At 40.9% G+C, this 24,221-nt stretch overlaps 1 protein-coding gene across 2 annotated transcripts in view; it reads right to left on the bottom strand.

Annotated features, from left to right (window-relative positions):
* The window catches only part of IGF1R (insulin like growth factor 1 receptor), a 193,837-nt gene that overhangs the window by 7,710 nt on the left and 161,906 nt on the right, over window positions 1-24,221 (bottom strand). The window contains exons 11-20 of one of the 2 annotated variants that reach the window (XM_074880068.1): window positions 22,981-23,267; window positions 21,375-21,511; window positions 20,872-21,031; window positions 19,689-19,794; window positions 18,197-18,267; window positions 15,697-15,926; window positions 15,298-15,408; window positions 13,068-13,227; window positions 10,674-10,803; window positions 6,008-6,142 (exon numbers count right to left, since the gene is read on the bottom strand). In XM_074880068.1, the coding sequence (XP_074736169.1) occupies window positions 6,008-6,142; window positions 10,674-10,803; window positions 13,068-13,227; window positions 15,298-15,408; window positions 15,697-15,926; window positions 18,197-18,267; window positions 19,689-19,794; window positions 20,872-21,031; window positions 21,375-21,511; window positions 22,981-23,267 (1,527 nt within the window). The remainder of the gene's footprint in view (window positions 1-6,007; window positions 6,143-10,673; window positions 10,804-13,067; window positions 13,228-15,297; window positions 15,409-15,696; window positions 15,927-18,196; window positions 18,268-19,688; window positions 19,795-20,871; window positions 21,032-21,374; window positions 21,512-22,980; window positions 23,268-24,221) is intronic. The other variant, XM_074880067.1, reaches the window with a different exon arrangement.

Raw genomic sequence — 24,221 nt, 5'->3', positions numbered from 1 at the left:
TTCTGATGGAAGACAAAGCGACAGAACTTTTACAGACAGAGATCCCCTTGTCACATTTTGACCTTCTTCCTAGTCACTTATTTACTTCTACAGCTCATATCTCAGTCTTCTCCACTCCTTTCCACGCACTCGCCCATAAAACACTCTCATGGATACCTGACATCCAGGAGCATTTCGTATTTTTATTCTGACTCGGTGTCTCTCTCTTTTTCCTCCAATGTCCTGTGCTTACTCAATCGCACAGCTACATGACAGTGCCTCTCAAGAGTATCTTCTTCAAACAACCAATCCCTACCCTATCGATATTGCCTTGGAAAAAAATAAAATAGGAAATACACACAAAGGAAAGCACTGCTTTTTCCCCCTGAAAGAAAATTACATTAAAATTAATTGTAATCCCCAAAAGACATTTGCCAATCTCAAAGACATTCTCTAATCTTTTATTTTAAAATTATGTTGTTTTCATTTATGGCCAGGGATGCATTAATATTTTATGAAGTGAGAGATCATCTGTTTAAGCACATCCATGATTAGATCTGTACAATGTCCCACGCTGGCAAAACAAAACCACAAAAATGAAACCATAATACATACAGAATGAAAACAGCATTTTCATGACACAGCAAAATTGGATATTCCTGAGAGATCGCCCTGAGCTTTAAGCACAACACAAGAAAGGATTTCACTGTCTGTGAAGGTGGAAGAGGGATGAATTGTTAACACGGCACAAGTAATAGGACAAATTTAAATAAGGAAAGGAAGATTAGCATTAATTTTTCGAGCCAATCCTCTGCATACACAGCACTCGGAGAAACATCTTACCTTCCAGCCCTGACCTGCAGTCCCAGTAAGATTCCCTCTCCTTGCCTGGCCAGCAGCCTGGTCTGGTGGCCAGTCTGGGTTTGTTTGCTCACCTCGGCCAGCCTTCCCGTGCGAGGTTAGCCAGGTCACCTAAACTTTTAGTTCTGATTCTATAAAACACCCATACCATTTTCCTAACTTCCACAGAAGCACACAATTCTATTTTATACTTTAATTAGCTCTCACTGCCTTATGCCCCAGCAGCAGTTTACTAGATCTCTGCAGGAGTGTATGGAATGACTCTTTTTTTTAAATTAAAAAAGGAGACAAAACCAAACAAAAATTCACTCCTTTCTGAATAGCACCTAAGTCCATCACAGAGTAATGTCTTAATGTCTCCGGAGTCCCTGCTCTAGAACAAACCTTTCAACAGGACTGTCACTGAGCTGGAAAACCCTGAACTCTGAAGCCTGTTGCTGTGCTTCGCTGCCCACAGCGGGGTCCGGAGAGTCTGGGAACCCTGGGCTGAAACAAAACCAAAGCAAAGGAATCCCCTCCCGCAGAAACTCGCTCCTTGGGAAATACTCTTGCATTTCCTCATAGGGTGCACTATGTTCTCAGCTGACGTGAACCAGCAAAGAGACGGAGAGCTGCTGTGCTTGGGGTGCAAATACTGCTGAGAGTGCTTCAACCAAAACAAAAGCAACCTTAACTGAAGTGCATCTGAAGTCACAAATGCTCCTGTAAGAGCTCAGCTGGCACAAGGCTGCATGAACAAAAGTCAGCCACCTGAGCATGCCCTTGTGACACCCAAAAAGAAGCTGACAAAACCAGTCTGTGCTGGGAGAACTCCCGGGGTACTCAATGCTGCATTGTAACAGGCACGTAGACATTATAAACACTGTTAAACTATTGCTCGTCTTGGAGTCTTTAAAAAGCCTTTCATAGCGAAAGTGAAGCCAAACTATAAAGCTGCACTATACCCTCACCCACAAACGAGGAGGAAAGCTTGAGACATAAATATATAAAATCCATTTCTGTTACTTCATTGCTGTTTCCTTTCCAGCTGACTGCTGCGTCCCTGAATAGAAGCATTAGCTGGAGCCAAGAACACTGGATATTCGCTGGCGCTTTGCCCTGAGGCCTAAGGGCAATGCTAAGGAGATACCACAAGCAGTGGAGTAATGCATGTGACATCAGCACAAACAAGGACATGTGATGTTTCTTTTAAGCCATTCCAGATTTAAAAACCCTACACAGTTCCCATAAAAGGATTTTTTTTTTTCCTTTGTAATTCTGTGGGTTCAAAGACCTTGTTTACATTATCTTAAACAAAACAAACTTTTCCATTAGACAATGGAAGAATTTACAGGCTGTTAATACAACCTGAGCAGTTTTATAAAGTATGTTCCTGACTGGTGGCAAATGAACTCAAGAAGTCAGAGGCATCATCATGAGATAGAGGAATAGCCAACATCTCTCACATGAATCTTTTGCTCGAAGAGCTGAGCAGAAATGGAGTTACTTTTTGCACTGAGACAGTAAAAAGAGAAAATGGAAAGTTACTATAGAAGCTGCATTCCATTTCAGTGTGCATTTGTGCTTTGCATCAGACTTGATTTGGTGGGGAAAAGTGAACAGACCTCTCCTGTTCTGCTGTTGCTACACGCTGACATTACCCCTGCACAGCAGACCCTGGTTTCTAACCGAGTGCTCGACAGGAACAAAGGGAAAATCAGCAATGCGTAAGTACTCTCGTCATCTACAATACATATGGGGGAAGCAATTTTGCTTCAAAAACAGAGTGGAATTCCAGCCTCCACAACTTTTAAAAGCCCCATGGGAACACACTGTCTGAGAGCTTCAGCTGTAACAAACCTCCTTGCCACGCAGCCATCACCTGATGAACACTGCCGTAACAATGGTAGTACATAAAAACATAACTTATTACACAGGAAGAGGAGAAAAACAGCAAAGCTTCTCCTGGCACCGTCTTATTGAACCATCTGTCTTATTGCATAGTTCTGTCTGTAAAACCATGCAAACTATGCCAAGAGGGTGTAGCATAAACAGAACTGAGTCTTGTTTCACCCTGTGTAAGAGTAAAAAGCCTCTAGAAATACCGTCCCCTTTGTGCTTAGCCCTTTCACAGGGATCTACCACCTCTCTGAACCACAAGATAACCATGCCATAAAATCCCCCTTTGCACAAGCATCTGATAGAACCAAGCTGCAGAGCAGAACCTCTCCAGTTCTTCAAGTGTCCTTGGCTCTCTGATCCATCTAAAAGCTACTGACTGGCTGCTACCAGGGGTTAGGAAAGCACAGCCACTAACAAGCATTACTAGCATTGCAGTCTTAGGAGAGATGGCACGTCCAAGGCTGCTTGCACCATGTAGCATTCACGCAGCAGGGGCAACGAGAGGCCCTTACAAAAACTACTGCACTGTGGCTGGAGCGTGCACGGCTGTGTCAACACTCACATAATCTGCAAGGTTAAAAATAGTAGATTCAGTGACAGTTGCAGCAAGATTCTTCTCTCTATTCTCATCTATGCTTCCCCACAGCAGTCTACCTCCTCCACCTGTTCTGGAGGTTTTTATATGTCAGTATACTCCCCTCTCTCTGCAGAGAGGTAAATTTGTGTTATGCCCATAATTGTAGTTGTTTCCAAGTCAGACTGATTGAAAGAAAAAAGTGTCTCTGCATTTGTAGCCTACTACATGAGATATACAGAAGTGCAGTTCCTGGCTCCCCTTCTCGCTTGCTTTCACACAGTACCAAGCACAAGAAATGCACTGACTTCCCTGCAGCAGGTGGACTTTGCTTTCTGGACATCTTGAGTTAATAATGTGAGTTAATATTAAAGTATCACAGACCAGTCAGTCTCCACCAGTAAGAATTTGTGCTGACTAAAAAAATATCTTTCACTGGCACAGATGTGCCAAGAAACCTGTCTTTAAACCGAATCTTTTAGCACTCTCCACAAAAGAGAGGACCCCCTATTTTACAAAGGGTTTCATAAAGCGCTTGAGAAAGCAGTTGCCTGAAACATGCTGGGGATGCACAGCAAGATCCGTATGCAATTTCAGGGCTCTCTGCAATTCTGCTGCAAGCACCTTTCTGTCCCTTCAGTCATTTTCTTGTTAGGTCCCACACTGAGAAGCGGGTTATCAGACAGCTGGAGTGGGAGAGGAACTCTGCCTACAGACCAGGTCTCTGTGCCTGCCAGCAGCAGCACACACAAGGTCCAAGACTGGCAGCAGCTGTCAGGTTACTGAGTGCTGCACAGCATCTTCGCAGCACCTTCACAGCGTCTTGGGCAAACAGGATGGAAGAGAGGGAAAGAAGCGAAAACATGCAAAGAAAAAAGCACCACAGTAACACAAAATAGGTACTTTGAATGCCAAATGCATGTGCATGGAACAAAGGTGAAGATTATTCCTGGAGCTCCCTACTGTTATTCCCACAAGAGCCTATTTGAATTTCAGCAGACTTGGGTGTCTGTCCTAACACAAAGACAAAACAAGCTGAAAGAGAGCTAGAGTAAGTCACAATAAGCTTCTAAGGTCAATACATTTTTTTTTTTTTTTTTTTCCCCTTTTTGGACAGAGTCAGGATGTTTTATACACAACTGTATCACAAAAAAACCAAAAGACACCACTAAACTGGATGTGCCTTAGTTCTGAGTTCAGAAGTAAGATTTTTTTATTCTGCACCTCTGCAATGTCAGGCTAAAGTCTTGGTGGCCGTAACTAATGCGTGAACAGCTTCTTCATTAAAATCAGCACAAAAAAGGCCTTTGCTGTTACACACCGGTGCAAAGATTTGCTCTGCCAGACATTAACCAAATTCTCCCAGCTTGCAATCCTGGAAGTAGATTCATCCTGTAGCAACACCCAGCAAGCAGAGGAGTATCTATGAGGAGGAGGAAGGAGAAAGGGCTGGGTGGGCTGCAGTAAAGAGAGCTTCTTGCTGTGACTCCCCCCTCCCGTCCCCCTGTTCATACACACATGCCCCAGGTTAACGGGGAATTTCTAATGCTGAATCTTTTGCCGAGTTCGTTCTCACTGTAGAGGTGTTTTTCTCCTACGGACTCGGGGAGTTGACCCCCTCACATGTTCTGTTCTTCCCCCATTTCTGCCTTCTCCCCCTCTCCCTTACACAGCTCTGACCATGTTAAACAATCTCCAGTCAATCTGACTGCGAGAAATGCTCCACAGCATCGTGGAAGGGAAAGAATGTGAAACTGAGGAATCACATGGCAGCTACACCTCCCCCTGCATATACCACCCACCCCCCTCAAACAACAAAACAACACTGCCTGTCATCTGAAACCAAAGCCAGCACTCCAGCCAAAAAAGCTCTTTTCCTAAGAATCCCAAGCAGCTGAGGCCCTTAAGTGATTGTATCCCTTCTGTGGGCCTCCAACAAATTTCAATAACTGCAAGACACAGTATTTCCTTCCCAAAAGCCAGTTTGGGAAGTATATCAAAGTAATAAAATCTGAACAACTGAAAGTGCTGTACACAAAAGCCAGCAGAAGTATTTCAACAATGTAAAGCTAAAAACTGAAGCCTGCTGCACTGCACACCCTTCTCTGCTGCAAGGCTTTGTATTGATTCTAGGGGTAGGCAAAGGTTTTTCTGTGTACTTTCTGTGCTTACAGGAAAGGAAACTGTTAGCTGGGGAGATTTGTTTATCTCAACGTGATGAGCGCTGTTGACTGAAACTGCAGATCCAAAGCTGCCTCAAACAAAGGAACGATACATTCATTTCTCTGTATGCTGAAAAGTCAAAAAACACGGAGTTTACACACAATACATCCTAAGCTCTTTTTTGTCTTTATACTCACAGAACCCATTTAAGCAGAGGAGATGAGATTTAGGCACGAAGTCTCCTGCTGTAGCAAATGTCACTTAAGAGCTTTTATTAAATTTAAATTTATTCAGGAACACAAGGATTGGGGTTTATTTTCTTATTTGAGGAGATAGCCCCAAGCAAGCTTCTGGCCACAAGCAAAGTTGTTTCCTGCTATGTCTTAACTACTACAAAATACGAGATTGACAGAGACTGTTCAAGCAGCACCTCACACTATTATCACTGTTTAATAACACCTCCTGTGGTAGATAGGGCAGAAGCAGACACTGAAGGGATCACAAAGAATAAACTGTGCACTGAGAACAGTGGTCACTGTTGACACTTACAGCATATCAGGGCAATTGTCTGGTTTTTCCAGCAAACCTCCTTCCATCACAAAGCGGAGCACTTGTTCATTGGTCATGCCTTGGTACGGCTGCTCCGCTAACGTTGCAATCTCCCAAAGTACAACACCGAAAGACCTGGAAAACAAATCAGGACTTTAGAAAGCAGTCTTTACATGGGTATTTTTCTTAGATACACAGGTAGGTGTCCATGGGTATTTTCTTTTACCAAAAAATTCCAATTGCTCAAAAAGCATGCAGATATGGTGACAGCCACATCACCAAGCATAACAGCCTTGACTTCAAACACCTCTAGCCAATGGTGAGAAACAGACTGCCAGTTCTGAACGACTCTTCAGAACAGCCTCTGTAAGAAACGACTGGTAATACTACATCTCCACTTTTCACACCATGATCTACAGCTCAGAGCTGGTCATGATTATGATCATTCAGTGGTCCAACATGGCTTGATTACACCTGTTCTGAACAGGTCAATCAGTAAAAAGGCCATCACAAGCTCACTGCATTGACCAGAAGCCCCCGACCTCAGAGGAGATTTAAATTGGGAGCTTGCCTGAAGAATCAGCTTGCATCTCATCTCCCCTTCCCATGGCTTTGAGTTCAGACTTTAGGTGCACTGCAAGGTGGGAAGAACAGTGAGGAGGGGAAAAGGAAAGATGCAGGTAAGGAAAAAAATATATTTTAATTCTGTCCCTATCTCTGTGCTTCCTGTACAGAGGACCCCAGGCTGGATAGACACCTGATCACGAATGTCTGCAAAAAGATCTGTGTGTGGCTGGGTGCAGGGAATCAAACCTTCTAAGCAGATGGAGAAGCTGCAGAGACTGGTTATTTAAAGTGAGCTCAACAAGAACCCCCCAAGCCACAGAGAGAGCAGGAAAAAAAGATCTGTACCTTAAAAAAAACCCTAAAATCAAAATCTTCATGTAACATATCTCAGGTACTCCTGATAGCAGTTGAGAAGGCAATAATGCAGAACTGTAAGCTCTCATTCCAGTGCAAGCTGCTTTTCATCAGCAATACTTGAGTCACACAAATCCGATTTAAAAGCTGCCTTTTTCCCTTACCACTCTAGCAAGCTGAGAGCCAGACAGCAAAATGCACACCACCACACCTGTGCATCTCATCTGCCTTACCACTAAAAGCAAGCAAACAAACCAACCTCTAATTCCCCAGGCACAAAAACAACTCTTGGGTAATACCTTCCATTTATCCCCTTGCTTTGGTTTCTTCCACATTCTAAGTCAAAGGTGCAAGGTAAGGATCAAGGTGTTCAGCATACAGCATCAAGCCACAAAACCAATTTTTTGAGAAAGACATGGAAGAAATGTGAATGTTCTCTGGCTTCTTGTACCAAGACCCTAATTTGCTGCTTCAGCAGCGAAATTTAAGCCCCCAGGAGCAACTCAGTTACCCCTTTTGCAACATGTGTGTAACTATGTTCTTGCAACAGAGCTTCTAACTCCTTCCAACTAACTACAAAGGACAGCAGGAGTGAAAAAAGAAATCTGTCTAATAATAGGAATTGATTACTGGTGAAGAAAGAGAAGCATAGTTATGTAATTGGGTAGTTTGGACGTAAGTATTGACACTTTCTAAAAATATCTCCATTTAAAATTAGTTTATTGAGCAGACATGGCTCAAATTGTCTGCCCTGAAGAGTTACCTACTTTTAGAGCTGCTGTGCAAAGGAAGAAAATCTAGATGCTGTGTCTTCTGTGACTAAAACGCTGAGTCAAGCTTAGAGAAAAAAAAGCGTAGTTTCAATAGGGTATTGTTATGAAAACAGGAGTCCAGTATTATTAGCTGGTTATGGTAGAGTGGTTTTATCTTTCAGTTATCCACTGTATCTAAAATGGTTTGCATCTGGAGCCAGAAGCCACAAACAGACTTGCAATTGTTTGCCTTTCAGGGGAGGGAGGAACAGAGGGTCAACTCAACATTTTGGTGCCTTTGAAGCTACTTTGATCGCTGCAGGAATAATGAGAACAAGTCTTGCGCACCTACCAGTCATATTATCATAACAAATAAACTTATGTTCCTCCTTCAAGGCAACTACCAGCTCCAAAAGAATGCAAGATGCTGAAGACCTATTTATAAAAATACACCCTTAGCCTGAACAGTATTACATTAAAGTGCTCTCCTTCCCTAACTACAACAAAAACAGTCTTGTCTAATTACCTCATTCTTCAGTCTGAAAAGCAATAAAAGAATGAATTGCTAAAATAAAGCTCCACCCTTCAAAACCTCCAGACACTCTTTCTGCAGTTTGCCATTTCACCTTTCAGCTTATAAATCTTGGACTCTGACCACTCACAGTTTTGTCTTTTTGACATTTTGGCTTCTAAAACTGATCTCGAAGAACAGGGAACCAGATGTCACAATATCCTACCAAAAAGGCAGGGAAAACCATCTCAACATTTTTTACTGTTTGATGAAAATAAATGGCCCCCAAAACAGCCAAGCTACACAGTTTACATGAAGCAACCACAAAATCTGAACCAATACAAGGAGTCAGGTAATTTTTTCTGGTATGGAGACCTTCAATGTAAGTATTTGGTCTAAAAGTTATTGAGAAGTAAACTGGAATGATCCTTTTAGCCATAAGCAGATCAAGTAAACAGACAGTATGTCATGACAGTGATAAGTCAAGCTCCACTACACATTTGGAATTCTGATTGAGATTTCTGAATCTATAGCTGTGGATACATGTGGCAAATGCAAATGTATACATGTTCTAATCAAACAAGCACATTGAACCGGGTTTTTTGTACCTGAAGGTAGTACACCTATGTGAACCAAATTTCAGAATAAATCAGAACTAACAATTAAGGTGACAAACCATCCCAAGGAGGAACTGTCTGAAATTCTGATGTGGACCTCCTCTCCATAAAACAGTTTTTTCCTCTCCATGCTTTCAAGTAAAAAATCTGTCAAGATTTAACTCCCCCTCCTCTTGAGTTTTCCAACCTTATAATCAGTAAGCTACTTTCCTTGATGTGACTTTCGGCTAGGATATTTCCCTCAGACTGTCCTGCTGATAAACTGCTTATTGTTTGCTCAACTCTGCTTTGGACTGAACGACCGACGAAGGCCAAATCTTGTTAACACTGAAGGGAGAACTCACATACTTCCTGCAACAACTAAAGCACTAATTTACTTCTGACGCTTGATTTGGCATCACATCTGTGGGGGTTTTTTGTTTGGAATTTGAGCTCTGTTTAAACAATATAGGTTAAAAGGGAAGCATGTATGGAACAAGTGCAGTACGTCACCAAAGCTGGACACCTGACCCGCTGCAGTCCGCCTCCGATACAATGGCTGCAGATGACAGTGGGACTTAGAAGTTGCTGTTGTGTGGTAAGTACAGGCAGGTCTGCCAGCTCTTCACTCCAGGCTCACTCAGTTCTACATCTGGGGATTTTCTACTGATATATTCCAAATTTCTGTCTGCTTTGTGAAGCCATTACAAGTCCCAAAATTCTTTTACTGCAGGGGGATGGCCAAAAGTATGCCTGTGCTGTTCCGTTAGATAAATGGCTGACATGGGGCTTCCCCTTCAAACTCTAAGTGGTTATTTTCAACTATTTCCAAGTTTGAGGGTTACCAGATTCATAAATAAGTTACTAGCCAGATGTAAAAAAAAATTAAGCAAAATTCTGGTGCTTTGCTTTTTCATTTGCTACACAATCCCTTTTATGAACCTTTCACTCAGAGCTGGTGCTGTGGACAACAGTCCACTGACTCCAAAATCTTCAAGCTGTTTAAAGAAAATGCAGTTTACTACTAGAATACCATTCCTACTGACTTCTAGACATTTGGAGACAATCATCTGCCAATTCTGTAACAGATCAGCAGTAAAAACATCTTGTTAGGAAGGCAGAGAAATCATAAAAGACAGAGTAGAGTTTTTGCCAGTACATGTTCATCTTCTGCCAAGTCCTCCCTACCTATCTGCAAAAGTTTGGGGGGTGTGTGTGGGGGGGAATTGTTTCAGAGTATTATTTCTTTTAAGAAGCATATTTTGAAATTTCCTGAATGCATCTATTAATAACTTCACAGATACAGCAACCAGGCAACGTGCTTTTAAAGAAAAACCTATTTCTGCATCTTGCGGTATATAAAACAAGCAAACAAAGCTCCAAATGGAGAAGGATATACACAAGGGAGGACTCCCAAGAAAAAACCTGCTAGTGTACACAAACCGTCTGCGGGAAAGTAGAGTTATTTACACAGAAGGTTTTCATAGAAAAGCAGGTCAGCACTATGAACCTTTCTATATTCTTGGCAACTTTTAATGCTTTTCTTGAAGGAGGGCAATTTGAAAAATGACAACTTGCTCTTCCAGGTGAAGGTAATGTTTTTCTCTGCACAACTGATTTTACAACCCACAGCAGGAAACATGCCGCCACCTCCAGTTTTGGAAATCCATTTAGTTCTGCTCTTTCTGAGCGCAGAATTTAACCTCAAGAGTTCTTGATTTTGGAATGGAAATATGAAATGTAAAGCAAACTGCTTCACAGTGGAAAAAGAGAGTTACCTTTGAAGAGACAGAAGAAGCAGTATACATAGTTAAGTCTACTAAAACAAGAAAAGAGGCTAGAAAGAAGAGGGGCTAAAACATTTTTCAGAGCCCCTTTTTTGTTACCAGACATCGGAGTGCGTTGTGAAGACTCCATCTTTCAGTGATTCTGGGGACATCCAGCGGACAGGCAGCAAACCTTTCCCTCCTTTACGATAATAATCTGTCTCGTAGATATCTCTTGTCATGCCAAAATCTAGAAGGTATAAATGTTTTGAGTTTGCATGATAAAATGGTGACCATTTCCCCTTACTACAAGCCATTGTAGCCAGCAGAGAATCACAGTTTGGTGCAAAGGATCTGCAATCTGTTACCATGACACTTTGCAGGCACTTTACCTGCTGCCTTAGGGCTGGTTCCCTCCCGACAAAACCAACAGATGGTTTTACCATTGACTTCAGTGGGTGAGAAGTCTGAATGATTTAAATATATTAATATGAAAAGTTCCAGGATTTATGCTCAAGCTTTGCAGTAAGCTAAATCTTCTGAAGGTCATATAATTCACTGATCTGTTTTCTGAATTCAATGATTTTCTTTCCTTTTCAAAAAGTGTAAAGAACTCCTTTAGTACTTAATAGTATTGTCTTTAATTAAAGAATCTCATATGTTGAGGGAAATGCTTCTCAAGTTGGTTGTTTTTCTTCCTCTCCGCAAAGGTAATTTCCAGTCTCTGTATAATATTCCATCTCAAATGCTACAGAGGATTAGGTTATTCATTTATGACTAACACAGACCAATATTAAAGACGTACTTTGGGTTACATGCATGTCCTTAGCTCTAAATACGCAAGCTTTTGCAAGACTTGGATCTAACAACACTCACCTCCTGACTGTAATTCAGATTTATTCCAGCACTTTTTTTCTGTACAATCAGCCTGACGCACACAAAACCGCTGGATCTTGGGCTAACCTATTTAAACCAGTTACTGTGTTTTCAGACACTAGCCAAAAAGTTAATATATCAGGTAGCATCAAATCTCTTACTAATATTAAATGCTGTTTGCTAACACAGCAGACCTAGGGCAAAATCCATTTTATCAATACAGACCTGGAGTTAGCCCTCTTTTTCTGGGAAAAGTGGAGTGAAAAAGAGGACAGAATTCCTCCAGTTCTCATAGCTGTTATTACCAGTCTATGGATGTCATTATTACCAGGCTTGGATGAGTGACCAGCCACTGATCCTTCTCGTTCCTCGTCTGCTAGGGACACGGGTACCCTCAGTGATTATGACTAAAAAGCCCATCTGTGCAGCTATTCCATCACTCCCACACACCAGGGTGACTTTATCCTGGTTGAATGGAAAATTCTTTAAAAATGCAATGCAAATAAGAAACAGATAGCAACGAGCATAAGATAGCGTAGCATAAAGCTCTTCCTCTGAGATCTAAACAGTCTGAGTTGGTGTGTTCCAGTCAAGATGCTCCTGAACTGCTCCTACACAAAGGGGTTTTCAACACTGGTACGTAAATGAGAGCAGTGCAGAGTATTTCATGAAATGCTTTTGGGGTAACCATGTACCATGTTAAAGGGAAGAAATGCATCATTTTCAGTTCAAAGAATTGTAAACCATGATGGTGGGGGGAGGAGGAGTGAAAAAACTGGAATGGGAAGGATTCAGGCTGACTTCCCCCAAACCTGCAGAAAATGCACAAAATCCCCCAAAGATCTTATTTCCCAATTAACTGACTCAAAATGAAATCATTTTTTCTTTCTCCCAAATGACAGGATTACTTACACAAATTATCAAAATAGCTGAGTTAAGCTCAGAGAAAAAGCATTAGTTTCCTACAGCAGAAGGCTGTTGCTATACATGTTACTTTAATATGCACAACTCGAAAACAGCCAAAAGCTTAAAATCACCCTCTCTGGAGAGAAGTCTGAAAAATCTCATCTGACACTAGTTTGGAGGGATGGTGAAGGGAAAAAAAAGTGGTGTTCTAACAGCAGAGCAGAAGAAAAGCCATTCTGTTGTCTGGAAAGCAGAACTCCAGTTCAGACTGGAAAGCACCCAGCTGAAGTCAAGCCTTACATTCCACTTCCAAATCAGATATGCTTTAAAATAATCCTAAAATTCTTATTCTTAAATCAATAAACAGGAGGTGGAATTATTTTTGTGCATTAACAGAAAAGTGAATGACACACCAGTGGTAACTACGCCATCCACCCAGATGTCTGCAGCATCTGCACCTCAAATCACTGCTTCACTAGCTCTTTTTAAACCCACATGCTATACTATTTCCTCACTGGAACAATGGCAAGCAGAGGTATTCCAAGAGTTTCAACTTGATGTTGACTGCTCACAGGTCTTAAATCACAGCAAGCCTTTATAAGGAACATATTTCATTCTGCAGAAATTTAAACTAGAGCTAAGTTTTAAAAGGTCTTTCAAACAGCTTTCAAAAGATCAAAATGCCTTCTAAGATGCTGATTTTGCATTTGTGTAGAAGTCGAGAAAGCGCACCTCCAATTTTCACTGTGAAGTCTTCTGCCACCATGCAGTTTCTCGCAGCAAGGTCTCTGTGAACAAATTTGTTGGCGTTGAGGTATGCCATCCCATCAGCAATCTCTCCTGCCATCTGAATCATCTTCTTCAGAGTTGGAGGTGTCTGGCCAGGATTATTCTGAGCAAGATTAAGAAGATAAAACAGGTAATGGGGAAAGAAAAAAGTAACTATTTCTACGTCAAACTGCAACATACTTTTTTAAAAAAAAAAAAAAAAAAATCTTATTAGCACAATTCAGCCCTACATGATCCAGGCTAAGGAGAAACTCATGATTATGTACACCATTGCATCTGCTTAGTGGGAAAACCGGCCATACCAAGCTGGGTTACAAACAGAACTTCCAAATAGCTCTTTTACAACAGGCCATTCCTATTTTAGGGAAAACAAGCCAGAAGGACTTTTTGCTATAAGCATGTTATCTTACACCTATGGAGTTCAAATGTCCATCCTTCTGCCACACGAGTTCTGAGATACAAAGCAGAGGGCTTATTTTAGAGATTTCACAACCAACCAGAAGATGTTAAATGATTTAATTTCCCATTCCCCAATTCTCCACAACCACATGTCTCTTGAATTACTTCTATTTGTACACAGGAGAAAAGCTTATGGGACAATTTCTTCTGAAGCAAATTCACTCCTTAGCATCCATGGATACAGGGCTTCTGCCATTCTCAATCTCATGGATGAAGGAATTCAGGTATTTATACACAGTCAGTTAAGTGCCACTATCCCTTACCAGTATGAATTTGCCTAAGCTTTACACCTCTTGGATAATCATCCCTGACAGAGTAACCAAAACCACGGCCTCATATACTGAATGCTACTAATGGCAAAGATCCTGAAGCACACAGATCAAGCCACTGAACTTTACAACATCCCCATCCAGAGATTCAACGGTCCCTTACCCACCTTCCACGGAAAGTGTTCATGCCCAGGCCCATCATCACTTTCAAACTGTGCTACTTTGTGTTGAGATAATGAGCCATACCCACTACTTGCAGGCTCCCAAGAGCTGAATGCAACATACCCTATGGGAGCCAAGAAGATAAAACCAAGAAAGCCTAGGAGGACTAATGCGAGTTGAATCCCCAGGAGGAAGAGACAGGTATGGGAGCTGCATGGTTAAATAAATTACTGGTAAAGCCAGTGATCAGGCAAGCCCTCCATCCACACCTTATTGAAACATCCTGCCTTCCTCCTCATACAGGTCCTCCCTCAGAAGATTTCACTCAGTTCTTTATATTGCACACCAAGGAAGACAGGGAATTTAGGCACAGGCCTATCAGACTGCTTTGGAGAGCACCAGCATACAAGACAAAGTACAGAGATCATAATTTTGGTAATTTCTAGATAATGTCACTGTATCTTTTTAGGAAGTTTGTTGAATTCAACCAAAACTATTTAATATAACCTGAAACATTATTAATCATAAATTCTAGTCAAGCCCTTAAGTCCATAGTCCCACTGGTCTTTTCTGAACGCTGTATTCAGTATGATTGTTTTCTGCATCCAATCACTTCAGCAATCTGCTCTTGCTACATGCTACGCCCTCCATTTATACCATATTCATTCTCTTGTGCACATACTGTGCCCATGTTTTGTTCCTTTAAGTTATTCACATCAGAATTTCTTAGATCAAGGGCAAAAACTGCCGAGCTCATTTTCTACAGACTCAACTGTGATTTCAGTGGCAAGTGACCTAATGTGTCATCTTCATCCTTCAGATCCTGTATCATATGTGGTAATTTTAGCTGTTAGACTGATGGTCTACATATTAGAGTATGCATATGAGCCAAGATATTAGATTTTTACTTTCTAACAGAGGCAACAGGCAGGATATACAACATGAAACGATCATCCTAACATGCATGTTTCAACTAGCCAATTTTTTGTTTAACATTTTGATGAGAAATTAGATTAGCCAAGAGATTTAATTCAAACCTGTAAAACAGGACTCAGTAACACAAGAAGGGACCTATTCCATGCAGTACACTGGGCTATTTACAATAGTTACCTCATGAAAGAAGGTGTTGCAGATCACAGACCAGCTCATATTTTGTTCTTAGAGCTTAAGGAGAAGGGCAAGAAAGGCTAATTGCCTGCTGCTTCTAATGTGACACTGTTTTGTTCAAAATGATTCTAGCTGAAGAAATAAAAAAAACCAACATCCAGCAACTCATGACTCACCTCTGTGTCTGGCCTCAATGATCTCAGGTAACTTTTGAGGTCCCCACGTGTCATCAGCTCCATGATAACCAGCGTAGGCTGGCCCTGAGAAACAACACCAAGCAGCCGAACCTGGAAAAACAAACATTCAGTTACAAATACAGCTGATTGAAACGTACTAATAATTTATTCATGTTGATCTAGAGCCCCGAACACCCATGAACCTGTGGGAAAGATCTGACAGTAGACTTGGTTCCACTCTCTGACTCCTGTTTCACAAAAATATTATAAAGCTGCACAGAGTTGAAGCTAAAATCCCAAGTTCCCGCCTCAGTCAGCGAAGACATGCCATGAACACCCTCATGCCAATAAGCACCCCAGCTGTATGAATCACAGCCTTGTTACATTTTCAGGACTTACCACATGGTGACAATTGAACTCCTTCATCACCGAGGCCTCATTTAAGAACTCTATCCTCTCTCGCATGCTTGCAGACTCATTGACAGTCTTGATGGCCACCCTGGTCTCCGGCTCATCCTTCACCACTCCCTTGGCTATTCCCTCGTACACCATTCCAAAGGAGCCTTGCCCAAGCTCCCGACACATGGTGATCTTCTCACGGGGCACCTCCCATTCATCTGGAACATACACTAAGAAGGGAAAGAACAGGCCATGATGTTCCACTTCTGCAAGTGGTGTGATCACTCACCACTTTATGATACCAACTGCCCAAACAGTTTTACTGTAAAAAACACCACACACGATGATGAGAACTTGCACAATGTATGCTAATAGCCCATGGTCTTTCCTATACAGAGATAGGTAGATGCTTAGCATACAAATAAATCCCAGAGAAATGTGTAAATGGACTTGAAGTGGCCTCACTATGACACTGACGTAACAGGATAGAAATAAGAACCTCAAAAGCACAAAACCAGGGTGGGAAGAGGCTTGAATCAATACTTTAGCCTTGAGCTTTTCTTGGGATCCTTGGTTTTCTAATTCTTCCAGACAGCATCAAACATACTTGATCATCTGAATCAGTTTAATGCCTGCTGTATTCTCTACTAACAGATTGATCTTATGACTAGAGGGAAACAGACTCTCTGATCTAGTAGGCTTTTTGCATGAAACTATTCTGATCACTTGCACTCACACTATTGCAGCAGTTAAGGCAGAGTTTGCTGCTGCTGCTGCTGCAAATCTTTGATCTGAGGCAGAAGAGAGATCTCAAAAGGTGACTGCCAGGAGGGAGGACTGCCTCAGGCAAGAAGACATCTGAGTAGTCACTGATGCTGCTGCCTATCAGTCACCAAAGGAGGGGACAGTTCTGTCACATGCTCTGGATGGGTGAAATGACAGGATGCAAAAATAGAGGATTATAGCATGAGCGTTGACAGACCTTTAACCCTAATGGTGCCACTATAAAAAAAAGAAAGAAAAACAGTCCGCTGCCACTCTGGCTAAACCCATTAGCCTCCTGGGGGCTTTTGGAAACCCTATTCCAGCAGGAAGTGTACAGCAGTAGCACCAAACTAAACCATAAACAGAAGAACTGATGCCTCAAGGAAATTTGTCTGATGTTCTGATTTCCTCCTGCACACGTACATAATCCATACAGTATGGGTACACGCTCATTACAGACAAGCACACCTCTATGCATGTGTTTGTGTGGGGAAACAAATTAATTATCTAGCAAGTAGGGTTCCAGAGGGAACATAGTTGCTTTTTGTATTTTATTATTTTTGAAAGCAATTCATTTAGCCAGAAAACTGAATTTTCAGGGTTCTCCATTCCACAGCAATCGCAGCACATGGGGTTTCTGACAATGCAGAGCTGAGGATCCCTGGACTGCCAGGCTCATTCAGCTCCTGCTGCTGCTCAGGGACAGCCAACACAAGAACAAGTTCATCTACACCATTAGCAGGCACAACCTCCTCTGATACTGAAGTACAAGAAAATAATACAGATGTACAGAAAGCAAAACCAAGAAAAGCATGCTGTTCTAGGAGCACCAATTTTGTTTTAAAGAATTCTTATTTCCTGGAAGGTTTAAATACTTGAGCATTATCCACACTGTGTTTCCCACAGAAAATTCTAAGAAGTTAAAGGTGCCCCCCAAAACCCAACACCTGACTTCAGAACTACAATTATTTGACTTTGTTAGGAGAGCATTCAACACAAAAATACCACCTGGGATCTAAACACTGCCACAGTCTAATACCTCTAAATGTTGCCATGGCCAAATATACACATCAGTCACAAATACATCAGGTCAGTTTGAAACTAGCTTTAAAAAACTGTTTTGCCAGCTAAAGAAAAACAGGCTTATCTACACTCCAGCTATTAAGAGAAACAAATACGGATGACATTAGACATGCACGCTCATTTTAACACAAAATTTCTGCATGTGATATGTCTGGAAGCCCACAATATTGCTCCTCTCTAATTGTGAGAAGTTGTTGGAGAGTTTTATTGGGATGGGAAGTGAGGAGACAGTATCAGTTTTTGTAAGTGTTACTATCTTCCAGGTGAGAAGTATATAGAAACAAGCAGTAGGTTTGTTCCGATAGGTCAGAATAGGGCTTAAAAGGGGCAAACATGAAAGATGATGAATTTATGAATTCTTCCTTCATTCCAGTGAAAACATCACTGGATGAGTAGATGATAACCTGACAGTTGAACTAATGCATCCAAATTTGCCTCTGCTAAATAAACTATAGGAAAAATTTCCAAAAATCCCATTTCAACAGACAGATGACATTTACATATTATCAATGATGGATTCCATGGCTGTGCTAATAAAACAAAGAGAGAAAGCAGTTTTACAACATCCCTTTTAGAGTTTCATACTTTTCAAAGTCAGATACAAACAGAATATATGAAAGTAAAAGCTTCAGAAGCGTAAGGCCACACTTACCATCTGAAGCACTGAAGTACTCGGGGTTCACAGAAGCATAAAGTACTCCATTGCCCAGTCTGTCACTGTTTCTGTTGAAAGATTTTTTATTATTATTTTTTTAATCTTTAAACCCAAGTAAATTTCAGACAACCTCTTCTACAGCTTCTCCACCATTTACTCAACTACAGAATATTATTTACTGTATATGGAGAGCTTTAGAGACAAAGGGGACAAACTAAGTTCTTATTCTACCTCACATAATCAAAGGGAAAACAGCCCAGAATAGCCTTCCCAGGAAACCTGCAGTCTTCTCTACACCAAATCAGCACCAGAAAAGCTTAAACATGAGGTACTTTCAGCTGCTGGGTAAATTTCCTTTAAGAAAGGCAGCTGTATGGTGATACACCCCAGAGACCTGTGGCTGAGAACATACTTTAACATCATCTGCTCTACTGTGGGAGAGAAGTGATCTCGCAAAGGATAAGATGTTTTTAATGGGGAATTCTATTCAACTATAAGTGTTTCTATTATTTTATTGAAAAAAAAAAAAACCAACACACACACCCCATCCGTCCACCTCCCCCCACCAAATTTACTATGGTGATTTTCAGAATAAGAAATATTTATTCAGCACTGTGAGAGCTCTTACAGGAGGCAGGCTGTAGAAATAAAATTATCAATTAGACCTCAGAAAAATCAAAGACGAAACATTCTTGTGGGCTAGGACAACAGTTTAAAGAAGGATGAGTTATCAGGCATTTCACCAAGTAGAGCCCAAGGGAAGGCCAAGCAGGTATTGCACTTCACTAGATACAAAGCCCTTTCTGGAGTGCTTGAAGAGAACTGGTACTACTTTCTGCACACAAATGAATTAGAGCTGGAAATAATGGGATACTCCATCAGCATAATTTATAGGAGTCTAATAAAAATCCTCCATACTTACAAAGTTGCAAGACCGAACATTAGCACTGACTTCTATTAAATTCTCGTGATGTATTTCAAGTAAAATAAAATCTCTAGTTACAAAAAACAAAACTGAGGAAAACGAATTAATAGAACAGTCCCCTAGACTTCTCTGTCCAGGATGTAAATTTTTAAGTGAATATAAAGACTTCAAAAAACCTCTAGAATTTGCAAGAAAGCAAATTACTCTAAATAGAACTATGTTTTCATGATTTATATTGACCCATATTTCAGGCAAATCTTCTGATTATATAGGTTCAGTGTCTGCCATCATTGCCCCAGTGAGTATGTTCCTGACAAGCCTTCCTCTTCCTTCTTGAACATGATACTGTAATAAAAAGCCTCTTCATATCTCAAGCAGCAGCCAGATGCTTGCTGGTAACTCTAAACCACCTTCTTTTACACACCAACAAGAGCAAATCTGCTTTAGCTTCTCAAGTCCTCTGAATGCCATTTCTCTTTTTAATTTCTAACTTGCTCCATGGGCACAGATTTGAAAATAAACACTCCCTTCCTGCAGTTTTAACCACAAGCATATACGACTCACCTCTTTTTGTTGAAGACATACAGCATTATCAACAATCCCCCAATGATGAGCAGAAAAGCAATAGGGAGCACAATTATCAAGTGCAGGAAGTTTCCATAGTTTGCTGCTGCAACCAACAAGAAAACAATTGTATCAGGGTTTCTATAAAATCTCCATTAACAAAGAAACATTCAAAACCCACTCAGTATATTTCCATACAGGGAAGAAAATCAAAGTACTCATTTTCTTGTCTGATGTGGAAAAATGTACGCAGAAACAATCCCTGACTGCCGATGAGTGGAACAAGAAAACAAGACAGGGAAAAGCATTAATTTTGTACAGAACAGTGTCTGTCTGGGGTTTGTTTTCACAAGTTATGCTGCAGGACTTACATTCCTCAGTGAATAATATGTAATTGTTCGCTTGCATATTCACCTTTTTCCACCTTTTGTTAACCTTGCTATTGCTTATACTTATATCTAGAATATATACACACTGCTCTTTACTTCAAGTTCTTCGAAGTCCAGCAATTAGAAAACCAAAAAGGAATAAAAGATGGAGTTTCAGCTTTCTGTCGATACACTGGGTACATGTGCTCTACAACTAAATACGGAAGTTCTTTAGAGGGTCTCTGGACACTACGGTGGTGTTCTTCCAAAATATAAATTACTCCCAATGTCAGGACAAGCATCACCCTTTCATCAGGATGTTATCTTTATCAAATGTCACTCGGAACAGGTCAGATGAAAAAGCATCCTGATACTTTAAAAATCCTACCTGCCAAAAATCTAAACAAATTATTTGTTTCTTGTATTATTTTGCAATTTAAAACAGGTTTGTCTTATTACCCCGGTTTTGTACAACCCAACTCCATGTTGTTACAGCTAATGTTACATTCCCAACATAGTTGTACATCAAAGGAAGCCACAGCAGTGTGTTCTACACACCCACCACCTGGTTGCACCTCTCATATATATACACAACTCATGCAAGAAAAGGACCACACCTCAGATACACCTCCTGGTTGTCAACACTTGCCAAAACAATGGAACAGAGACGAGTTCCCAAAGAAGCATCAGCAATAACAGGAGTATTCAGTGTACAGGCATGAGGCTCATATGCCCAGTTACATACATAAACATCAGGAATTATTAAAAAGACAATGGTCCCCCAGTTTGACACAGCCAACAAACATTAGTCTTACATTTGGGTTGCACATAGAAAGAGACTGGCTCAGTCCATGAGCCATTTCCAGCTAACGAAGTGGCCTGAACTCTAGCAGAATAGTTTCCAGGGTTCAGATGAGTCAGTTTAGCTCCTCCAAGCTTCTTGTATTCCTGTCTGGAAACACATTCCCGTTTCTCCTAAAAGGAAAAAGCCATTAACATTTACAGTTCACATTAATATCTTCACATTCATTTATTCTTGAGAAAACAATATAGCTGCAGGATAAGCTAATTTTTATAACTCAAAGCCCCATCTGATCAGTTTTTCTTCAAATACCTCCAGGAGATATGTGGAATTCAAAAACTGTCAAAATAAATGAAACAAAGGAATGGCATGCTGGTTGGTGCTGGGTGTTTGAAATGACAATTTCTATCTTTGGTCTGCAGCACTGCACAGAAGCATGTTAAGGAAGATCCCATTTTGTGTATAAATTAAGAGTTACAAGCAGTAACTCTTCACAAAGGAATGTCAAATCCTCACCTCTCCATGCTGCCCATATTTGATTTCATACATTAGTATCAACCCATTTGGATTTGCAGGTTCTAACCACTTCAGGTAGACAGTATTTTCTTCTTTTGCTTCCCATGCTACCGTTCCTGGAATGTTATCTGCTCCCTCTGTAAAATATTTACAAGTGATGTGAGAAGAACACCTATTACTGAAACAAGAACTTACACAAGGAAAATAAAAAGTTCATGCTATTTCTTTAGGTATTGAACCATTGCAGTAAGTGCTATTCAAAGATCCAGAGAACAAAACGCACTGGCCAGGGGTCTGTTGGAGAGATTAGCAGATTCTGAACTGCTAGTTGCCAAAAAAAGTGCAGTGTATACAGCTTCACCAGGTATGGCTCTGTGTTAGTCACTGTGCTTTGTGTGCCAAAAAAACCTGTTTATCAGCATCTGGTTCTTCCTTCCAAACTTTCCACTACACCAAAACGGTGGAGACAGCTATTCCCACCACATGGCTGTAAACACCAACCTGTCTGCAAATGGCTGCAAACACACAAGATCCAGTCTTAGGGGATGTGTTGCAGTTTAAAACAGAGTCTCATCAGCAATTCAGGAACTGCGTTATCCCTGTTTCATTCCTGATAATTTTCTGTGTTTTATTCAAAACGTAACAGGAATATGAAGACCATTTCAGTCAAAGAAAAAAGACCACTTTTTCAAAAACACAGTTGTTAGGTTTAGAAGAAAACAGAATTGTTTAGCCTTTAATTTTCAGAACCATGTGCTAAAAATCTGGGAACACTTATTTCCTTTTCCCTGATCTCACAGATTTCCTTATTTCCTTGAAATAAGCAATACTTTTTGCTTTTTTACTGACACAGCTGGATCTGGATTATGATAGTCTTTCCTTCCAGAAACAAAACAAAATTGCTGCCATTCTGCATCAAATATTCCCAGACATCTGTTGGAGTCAGAAGCTCTTTGCCGGATGTATATGAGCTTACACTAAAATCATCTCTATTCTTCTCAGAAGAAGTACAATCTGTAAAAGTCCCAAACATGAGTACAGCATTCAATGCTTCCTATTTGAAGTACTCTAGATGCCGGCGACTGGGCACAAAGCAACACAGTACTCCTCCTGTTTCCAGGCTGGACAAATGCATGGTCATTCTGTGACAGAAGAAACATTTGGCAAACATTCCCACCAGCAAAACTCTAACATCTGCAAACAGTTCAGAGTGAACACAGCAAAACTAAACATTAGCAGAGAAACGTTCCCCTGTCTCCATTCAGCATATAGGCAACTGAAGAATAAAACTTTTCAACCCACCACGTCTGCGGGTCTCACCTATATCGTTGGGAAATAGATTCTCTCATAATTGTCTCAGTAGTCAATGTGCACACTTCTACCTTTCTTCAGATCACAGGACAGACTCAATATGTATCACACAAGAGACCAGTCAAGGACATTAAACTACTGTAACAATGTTTTATATAGTTCCAATTTATTTCTTTGCATAGAATTCTTTTATTACACCCCAATGTTTTTCTAAATGTTTTTGGAGACTTTGTCCTCCCTGAGATTGATCTCTTCCCAGGAAATAAAACAAAGCTCTATACTTGTGAGAGCATACCTGAAGGCATGGTTCTTGCAAAGACGAAGTTGGAAGCGCTACAACCAAGTGTGTCAGCTTCATGGTTGCAGCTGTGAATATCAATGCGGTAAAGAGTAAAAGGCTGGAGATGGGAGATCACAGTTCTCTCCTTGCCATCCACTTTGGTCTCAAAGAACGGGTATTCCACCTCACTCTCCTCTGCGTCAGAAACATTGGTGAAGTGATCTGTCCCAGTCGCATTCCTGTTTCGAGTGGCCAAAGTGGCATTTGCGATTCGGAACACGTCCCTCCGCTTCCGATCAGGTCTGTGGAGTAAACACATATAGAAAAGGTCTCTTAAGAGAAAATCCACTTTTTTTCCAGCTCTGGGAAAACTGTACAAAAAAACCCAGTAAAATAGGTAGCTCTGCTATTAAAAAAACTAAATAAAGGGAACTGCAAAACAAGACGAAAGCTTTCTCTTAATCTGAACCTGCAGCATGGCAGCACATCCTATTACTCTCTCTTTTGGTCAGAAACCAATCAAAACTCTGAAGTTCACACTGCGCCCCAAGATAAACATGCAAACTTCTGACCTCACACAATAAACCAAATAGCACAAATGGCTTCACTGTTATTCAATAAGCATCCTAGATTTGTATTTAATGACAGTAATGTTGATGCTTAAAATAAAAATCAGATGTTAAGGGTTGAAAAGGTTAGGGAAAAAACTGTTTTGAAGTTTGCTGGATTAGCAAAGCTAACTCTCAGTAGACTTTCTTTTCAGTTGCAAGGAAATTACAGAACTTCAAATGTATTGCACTGAGAAAAGAAACCCTGGAAGGTAGCTGAAGATCATGAACATTAACCACCACTACAGTGCGGTGATTTGTGTATTCTACTTCTCTCACCCAAACAGAAGCTTTCCAAAGGAACAATCTTCCTATATGAGTAAACACAGTACCAATATTGTGCATAGCAGAGAGCTCACCGAGCAACTTAGCTTGTCCTTACAGGCATCAGTATGAAATTTATGCAGTTAAAAGCTTGAGGATTTACAGCAATACTACTACCTTATGAAGTCTAAGAAACTGTTGTAGTGGACAGCCCTGAGTATCAGTACAAGAGCCAATATGAAAATACTGATAAACATTTGAATGGTACTAGTTAACCAACACAAGATGGCTACACATTAGGCTTGTCACTCCGTCTTGTGTCAGACCCAAGGCCATTTTGCACAGCAGCACTCACTAACGACACAGGGCCAGATGGCTTTTCCG

Source organism: Strix uralensis, chromosome 11 (assembly GCF_047716275.1).
Source record: "Strix uralensis isolate ZFMK-TIS-50842 chromosome 11, bStrUra1, whole genome shotgun sequence".
NCBI lineage: Eukaryota > Metazoa > Chordata > Aves > Strigiformes > Strigidae > Strix > Strix uralensis.
This window is presented reverse-complemented; position numbering and strand designations above follow the sequence as displayed.